This window comes from Anomalospiza imberbis, chromosome 1 (assembly GCF_031753505.1).
Source record: "Anomalospiza imberbis isolate Cuckoo-Finch-1a 21T00152 chromosome 1, ASM3175350v1, whole genome shotgun sequence".
In the NCBI taxonomy this organism is placed as follows: Eukaryota; Metazoa; Chordata; class Aves; order Passeriformes; family Viduidae; genus Anomalospiza; species Anomalospiza imberbis.
In genome coordinates, this window is record NC_089681.1 from 40,081,270 (window position 1) to 40,089,998 (window position 8,729).

The following is an 8,729-nucleotide window of genomic DNA, read 5'->3' on the forward strand; positions in this document are numbered from 1 at the left end:
TCTGGGTCCCAGAACTTTTCCCACCCCTGCTTTCTTCAGAGCAAGGCATCAGGCATTATACAGGTGTATGCTTCTCACACTCTAACCACAGTCCTGAGAATACAGCTCTGTCTACTCCTTCCACTTTGTTTCCCACCAAAAATCCCACCCCTGCTCCCCCACCCCGCCAAAAATTTGCTGCAATGCTTTTAAAAAGTTCAAAAAGTTCAAAATGCTGAATTTAACACCATTCAGGGTGGTGCAAACAGAGGGGAAGGATGAAGCATGAGCAGCCAGAAAATTTATTTCTATGTATTTATTTATTTATTTATATAAGATTTTTTTCTGTTTTTGCTGCCTTTCATCTGGAAGTCTATATCAAATATCTGTGATATAAGATGCAAAGTATAGCTATGCTGAGGGGAAAAAGGATTCATTTTTATTTTACTAATTTTCATATATATAAAATACTTCCATATATAAAAAATAATGCCTTACAGCAACTCTACTGTCTCACAGTGTACCACTGTTCATTATAGCTGGTTAAACGTGGGCTGAACAGGAGCAGTTTTATTTCCTCCTCCAGAAATAAAGAAATAATGTTTAAGGGGAGCAAATTTATTTTTATATTATCACCTATTCCTGCTCTGGGAGCTGAAGTTCAGCTTCTATATTACACCAAGTCATCCTTGCTGACCAGCATTATTGAAAATTGAACCTCTCCCTCTCTTGCTGAATGCTGGTTTGGGTCACACTTAAGCTCTGGCAGAATGTTCTGTCTCTCAAATGAAAAGGGCATACGCTGTGAGAAGAACTAAGCACTGTGTTTCCATACTGGAGCCCTGCAAGATGCAAGGGGGCCTTACCTAAAAATCAGGACCCTCCCCAGGCTCTCCAGGCTCAACTTCCTCCTCCAGGTGCATGTCAGTCTGCAATGCCTACAGTGTGAAAGGCTCCCAGACGTGTCACAGACACTGCAGACAGCAGCTGTGCGAGGTGGCACTGCCCAGTGCCTGAAATTGAGCTGAGCACCTCTGTCAGAGCTGGGCTATTGCCCAAGCTTCAGCCAGCTCTGTGACCAATAACCCTGAAAAAACTCCAGGCATTTGGAGAAATAGTGAATTCTTCTCAGATGTTCACCCTACTATGAAGAACAAGTAAGATGTGGCTTCAGAATGTGAAGGAATTTATTGAAGGATAATATCACCATGGGTGATACTCTGCATTTTTATGATTCTAATAATAAAAGACAAGCAGTCCAAGATTTTCTGAAGTGAAATTTCCTAATAGGCAATTTTTCTCATGTTTTCCCCTTTGGAAAACAAAAAATGAGCATGGGGAAGACAATGAAATGAAACATTGACTAAGTGGAAGGGCATATTTTAAAATGCTTTCCTATTTCCTGGGAAATACAAAGGTTTTAAAGAACCCTCTCCACATTGATCTAGATTAGAAAATTGTTTATTTATTTAAGAACTTGAACCAGATTGGATTGTTCAGGAACACTTAAAATTTTGGTATTCTAGATAAAAATGGAATACAAATCTAGATAAAAATGGAATACAAATCAGACTGTTCTTATAACCTACTGCTATTACCAGTCAGCATCTTAGAAATGCATTTGATATATAGGTACAGAGTAGGTTTTTCAGAAGCACAACAAAACTACCAAAGTTTCAATGGTATTTCTGGGGTAAAAAGAAGTCCTGACAGGTGATGAGACAAATGTAGCTGCATAGCAGCATGACCAAAGCACTTAGGTGGTTGCTATCACAAACATTGTTCAAATCTGTGCCAGTAATGTGACTGTTGGACAGGGAATTTTATTTTACTGCCATTTGTCAGTTTTCAGGGAAGGATCACAACCATGAGAGCACAATGGTGCTGCACGTGTCTTTTCTGAGAATAGAACTGTTTGTATTTTAAGCTGTATGTAGTCTTTAAGCAAATAATGTTGGTGTGAAGATGATGACTAAAGAATACAAGAGAGGTGGTGCGTGTAGCAGCAGCCTAAACAAAGAGAGATTTTCCTGCTTGGTCCATACAGACTACATTCTCTCTCCATGGCAAGAGACTGACCACCAGGCAGCTGGTTGGAAAAGCTAATAACCTTTTGTTTCAGGCAGAAAGATGAAGTGTGGGTCACTGGCTCTTGAAGCACATTTTTTTGTGTGGTGTGGAAATGGGTACTCCACACATTTTGGGCTTGCTCTTTCAAACCCCAACTTCTGTGTCTGATGGAAGTCAGATCATACACCCCCCAATGAAACAGAGCAACAATGTCATAACCCAAAAGAGTCCTTCCATTTCCATAACAGCTAGACTGGGTGTCGAACTTAGCACTGACTGTCTCAGAGAATATTTATGTCTTATAAGGAGAAATGATTTAACATACAACACAGTTGTATGTTATTATAAAGTATCAAGCATGCATAATTGCTAAAATCAGTGAGTAAAATTTTTATTTGCAGTATTGTGGGAGGATTTAGTGAAAGAAACTTTCCATATGCCTATGGCAGAACTTTAAACAGCAGTTGGAAAGGACCTGGTGCAAAGTCTCACAGGAGCAACCTGCATGCACCATACAAATCCTTATGCACCTCCTGAAAGCCATCATGACCTCCTGTGTAGGTGGAAATGCAAATCCTTAACCACACCTCCCTATCTCTCCGTATTCAGTGAAAGGAAAAATATCTAACAAAAATTGTGTTACACTGATTTAGAATCTGCTGCAGGGAAGTTCAGTGAAGACCACTAAGATGAGAAATATTAACTGATTGCAAATACTTTCTCAGTCCTCAACATTTTTGCAGTTTTCCTTAGAGGGCTAAAAGAGGAGATGAGACAGGAGGAAGAAACCTCCTCATGCAGTGTTTGGACATGTGAATTCTAGTGAAGCTGTCATTCACCTTCTCTCTCCTCCTTCAGGCAAAATTCACTTATCTTTTTGGGAATTTTTTTAAAAATTATTTTTATTTCACTTCTCATTCTTAAGAGAAATATTAATATATCTTACCAAAAAGTGGAAGTATGTGAGAGATAGTTTGAAAGTAGCCTAACGACTGCAAGTTATTTGTGATTTCTAAGGGAAGAAGTCAGGATATTCCCATGTTTCAGAAGGATCTTTTTAAACCCTTAAAAAGAAACTGGTTCTGAAGATACCCTTTGATTCTGTTTTCTAGGACCACAAACTAAATATCTGTAAGTGCAACAGCCCATAAACACACGACAAATAATAATCACCACTTCTGATATAAACAAAAGCTGTATTTTTTTGCAAACTACAATGACCAAGTGCACTGTTAAGATATTTTCTGCTTAAATTGCTCCAAACTCATATCTGTGTTTTTTATTCACTAGGGAGGGCTTGTTCTTTTTGTCTTTATATTCAGACTCTCTTGCATGTTATCATGGAGTTTGACTACCTTATCTTACTCTCCTGTAAAATGACATGAACTCAATATTTTTGTTTATTCCTTATCTCCTTTGGAGTTGTTTATTCCTTAACTCCTTTGGAGTTGTTACTAAATTCACAGGACTTTGGTAAGCAGGTCCTGTAGGTAGGAAAGAGGCTGTCTTATTATTAAGCAAGACACTTGGCAACACACTTTTACTGAACTTTACAAATCACTGATGATTGAGACAGTCGTGTGGCTTGAATTCACAAAGCAATGCCTTTAAAAAGGGAAAAGGGACCTGTGGCAGCTCTGTGAGCTCCAAGCCCAAGTCAGAAAGAGCATTAGAGAAAATGAATTTAAACAACAACAACAACAACAACAACAAATGAACTAACAAAAAAACAGGGCAAGGAAAGCAGTGCCAAGGAAATGAGTGCAGGACAGGTGAGATCCACCTGGCCCCGATTCACGTCTTGGGTAGTGAGACAACCTGAAGCCCTGTAAGCCATCACAAGGAGACTGGAGAGAAAGCACTCTCTGGGCTGGAATCATCCAGGAAAAGCAGGTGACTGTGAGGGGGACACAGGACAGAGCAGAGGGCTGGGTTGGCTTTATGAGGTGGTTCTGCAATCTATCATCTGTGAAAGCTCCTCTGGAAGCTTTCATCCAGAAAGGCACACAGGAGAGGGTTGAAGCAGCTGTTGGCATAGCTTAGGCTGGTGATGAAATAGGAAATCCCAATGACGAGTGGAGTTTGTGGGATGTTCATGATGAAGGCCACCATCGTACTAAGGTGAAAGGGTGTCCAGCAGAACAGGCACACACTCAGGATAGGAACCACCATCAGTGTCACCTTTTTTTTGCTTTGTCCAGAGATTTTGCATTGCAGTGGAGCTGCACATATCTCAGTCTGCACAGCATGGTGGTGTACAGGGTACAGATGGTGGACACTGGGATGACAAAACCTAAAATAAGGGTGTAGATCTGATTGCCTTTCCACCACATGCTCTTGGGGTGGGGGGACATTAAGACGCAGTGGGAGTGCCTCTGCTCCTTGTGTATCTTAGCAAAGATAGCGAAGGGCAGGATGATGACAGTGACAAAGGACCAGACACAGAGGCTCACAATCTTGGCTGCTTGGCTGTGTGGTAGGACACCTTCCTGGACTTGGTGGTGGCCGCCACGACGAGGTAGCAGTCAATGCTCATGACAGCGAGGAAGTAGATGCTGTAGAAAATGTTGTAGTGGTCTACGGAGATGACGAGCTTGCACATGAGCTCTCTGAAGGGCCACTGCAGGAGCAGGTAGTCAGCAATGTTGATGGGCAGCACCAAGGTAAAGAGCTCATCAGCAATGGCCAGGTTGAGGATGAAGATGTTGATTACTGTTTTCATCTTTGGTGCTTTGAGGATTACATGAATGACAGCAGTGTTGCCTGTCAGTCCCATGGCACAGATGACTGAGTAGATGACAGGCACTGGGATGTAGTACCCGGGGCTTACTGGAGTAGTGGACATATTCAGACTCCCATGTCCTCTTCCAGAGCAGTCTGCACATGAGGAATTGATTTCAGGAAGGGAGGAGTTCTCCATGGCTACAGAAGAGGGTGGCTAAGCTCAGTGGTGGTGAGGATGACCTGGAAGTGGGGAAAAATAGGTGAGACCTCCACTCTTCACAAGGCTGTCTCCTCTGGCATGTCCAACCGCCAAAATCTCACATGTGCTTCCCACTGGCAGCCTGATGGGAGCAAAGGAAGATTACTAAGGGCTTAGCAAGTAGCCGAGTGTCCCAGCGGCTGCTCCTTCCCTCCTCCCACATGGTGGGAGCGCCGCGCGGGCACAGCGCTGAGCCCCGGGCTCCCCCGAAGTGACCAGCCATCCCAGGGTGACAGCGCTCTTCTGGGAGCCCAGAGGTGCTGCCCGGTCGCCTTCCTCGCCGGCACTCGGCGGCGCCTCCGGGTCGGGAGTGCTCGGACTACGAGGGTCCTGCTCTCGGGGGGAGCCGGTGCCCTCGGAAAAGCAAAACGCACCCCCTTCCCGACTTGGCAGAGCGCAGTGAAGGGGGAGCAAGGATGCGCTGACCTCTTCCAGCCCGGCCCTGGCGGTGCGGCTCCCGGAGCGGCGGGATGCGCTGCTGGCTCCGTGTAGGAGGGATGTACCGGCACTGCTCCTTGGCTCGATCCTGAGAGTTACAGCCGTGCCCGTCTCAATCTGGGCAGCAAGAAACAGGTAAAGCGAACAGCAGAGAGAATGGCTGAAAAGTCGGAAGCTGGAGCGTTGCAAAGAGATTTGTGCGATGACCTGGAGCCGCGTCTCTTCCCGCGGTCCGGCAGCGCAGCAATAGGGAGAGAGATCCCAGCTGTAGGTGGCATCTGCTGCTCGTGCTGGGTCTGAGAGCTCAGTATTCAGCGCTTGCCTGGCCCGGGACCGTCCCGGCGCGGGGCGTGGGCAGCATGATGCTGTGTTTCAGGATCCGAGCAACATGATCGAGTGGAAGGTGCCCCTGCTTATTGCGGGGGGGGTGGACTTGATGGCCTTTAAGTTCCCTTCCGGCCCGAACTAATTTATGATTCTGGAATCTTGCCAGGAAAACGCATTTTTCATTGGATGTGGGATTCAGAAGCAGGATGGATGTACAGTAGTCCCCTATGGTTCTGCCTGACACTTTGACTCCTTCACACTGTGCTAGAGATAAACTGGATTATAACCATGGGAAGGCAATCTTCAGAGCTCCTGATTATTGGGGTTTATTTCCAAAAAGTATATGGTATAAAATTTATCCAACTTTAGTTTCATTTTTTTTTCCTTTTCAATGGGAGAATTCTATAGGCTTGTAATACATTTGACAAAACTTCTGCATCTCTAAAATCAGAAGTGTAAACATTTTTTTTTAATTCTACAAGCAGGACTGACCACATACATTATCAATAATTACTAATACATCATTAATGGCATAGTAAATTCATCTTTTGGCAAACTTGCATTACTGCTTATTATCTGTAAGTTAGTACCACGGAGAGAGATAGATACAGCCTGGCTCTGATTCTCATATTATGATGCATAATTACCTAGATCAGCAGGATATCACAATCCTCAGAATCCAAGAAAATAAATTAATAAGTAAATACATGAAAAAGGACAAGCAAAGTACCTTTGCTTCATTATGGCTATGATTTTTGTAGCACTCTCTCTTATATTATTTCATATTACTAGCTACATTACATAGTTAAGGATACTTCACCCTACAGAGTATGGTGCTCTCCGATTCTTGACTTCCTTTACAGAAATATCTGAGATGAAAAGGTGCTCACACACTTGTGTACTCCCATGAGAATGACATAAATACTATGCTGCAGGCTCACCATGGAGTTCTGCTTTCCTTTTTTTGCCTATAGTTTCACAGTCCAAGTAATGAAAATGTCACCTTTGCTATGGAGTTTATTAGAAGCTAGCCTTTGGGTCAGGTTTTGTGACCTAGTCTTAAGCACAGTTGTCTTAAAGCTACAACTTTGGAAACTCAGCGTGCTTATTCCCCATACTGTAGCAGTAGTATGACAGAGGTGCCCCACTTCTGAGTTTCTAGAAGGTTCTTGGGGAGTTCTTCCACACTGGTGCTTTGTAGGCACTTAATTGTTTACATGCACATTCTGGGGGTGACATCACCTAAATGTGTACAAAAATATTATCACAATGCTTTTGCCATGGAGTTTGTACCCACTCCCTTCTTTTCAGTTTATCATTGGTTCAAGAGGGAGCCTTCTTGTGCCCAGAAAAAGATCCCCTAACTTAAGCAATAACTTTATTCTGTGGAGTGAATGTCTTGGCATTTTTTGACTGTGCAGGGTTAAAAATGTGATTCTAATAGAAATCTGACTAGGAGGAATCTGCATTTTTCCTCTCTCCTGGTAGCTGAAGAAAGAGATTTTGAGCCTATTGAATCTCTGATGCATTTTTGTGAACTGCTGTCAGTACTGAGGGAATTGCAACTGTCTGTGCAGCACTTCTATAAACAACTTGTCTCTATTATCATGCTGATATTGGTGTAGTGTTTGAAGGCGTCAAAAGATATCAGGTCTCATATACAGCAGTTAAAGTAATTATTTTCCCTTTTTATAACATCAGTTTCCCAGAAAGGCAGTCAAAGAGCTTTATAAGTTTATAGCTGACTGCTGTAATCTTAGAAATTCTGTTTTTGTGTGGATAGTTCCAAGCCACAGCATGTATCTCAACGTCTCAGCAGGTGCACAGAACATCTTCCTTTCGACTGAAAGCAAACAGAAACAGTGTTAGGAATAACCTGATAACTTCTACAAGGTGAGGCTGTCAGGATTGGAAAGTTTAGACTGACAACCACAGCAGATTCTCTAGGAGCCATTAAAATCTGCAGGCCAAATCCAGATCTTGGCCAATGAAGCATGACCCCATTACCTCTGGTGGAACTGCGCCTGCTGACAGACAGTTGTACCAGATGGTCATTAGGCATGTTCACAACATATGAGAAGACACTGATATGTAATCATTCTCTGTGTATACAGAATATTTCTGACTGTGTTTCCTTCTGGATACTTCAAGCAGTTTATGCTGTCCAGGTTAGAAGAAGTCATATATCATTTTCTTTGAGCAGTTTAAGTCATAATTGGTTCTTTGCTATATTTCAGTATCATTAGCTGGAGATCTAGATGAGCAACAAAGGAGGAAATGAATTCATGAATTGCCACTAAGAGCTGAGATTTCTCCATAATGACCCTAAAAGTCTTGTACATTCTCTATTCAATTGATGCATGTCTGAATTTCAGAATATGTCCTTTCTTCCTGTGGGTTAAATCCATTTGAGAGAGATCCATTTTAGTGGAGAACTGGGTCAGTTTTGAAGAACTTCCATCATCTCAAGTAGGGAAAAAAAGTGCTACATAATTCTGTTTGCAGGACTGACTCATCAATCAGTACAGAAAATAGTTCAGCAGTGGAGCAAGGCTGCAGCTTCTGTGATGCACTAATTTTCTACCTTTGGCACTGACTTATTTACCAACACAATGTTCAGATGTGAAGGAGTTCAAAAATATTCAGTTGAGAGGTTCCTTCTGTGATGTTGAATTAATAGATCTATTTATTAGGTGGAAAGAAATAAATTGCCAGGTGACATCCAGATCAGACTTCTCTATACCAAGCTTCACAAATTCTGTCAACCTTTTCAGTCTTGCATGAATTCTTTCAAAAAATATCCAGTGATGGTAGAACCACACCTTCTCCAGACAATTTGGTCAATAAAATCTGTTCTTCAAACCCTGACCCTTTGTCATAATTGTAAACCCTTTGGTTATTATCCTGCCCTGAATGTAACACAACATTTTCT

The 8,729-nt window shown here is 42.6% G+C and overlaps 1 protein-coding gene across 1 annotated transcript; it reads right to left on the bottom strand.

Annotated features, from left to right (window-relative positions):
- Window positions 1–3,798: 3,798 nt before the first annotated feature.
- NPBWR1 (neuropeptides B and W receptor 1) lies at window positions 3,799–5,699 on the bottom strand. Its single transcript, XM_068196978.1, is given in 5 exon segments — window positions 3,799–4,020; window positions 4,023–4,241; window positions 4,244–4,519; window positions 4,522–5,013; window positions 5,459–5,699. Coding segments are annotated over 4 exon segments (975 nt in total). The 5' UTR covers window positions 4,970–5,013; window positions 5,459–5,699; the 3' UTR covers window positions 3,799–3,988.
- Window positions 5,700–8,729: the final 3,030 nt, after the last annotated feature.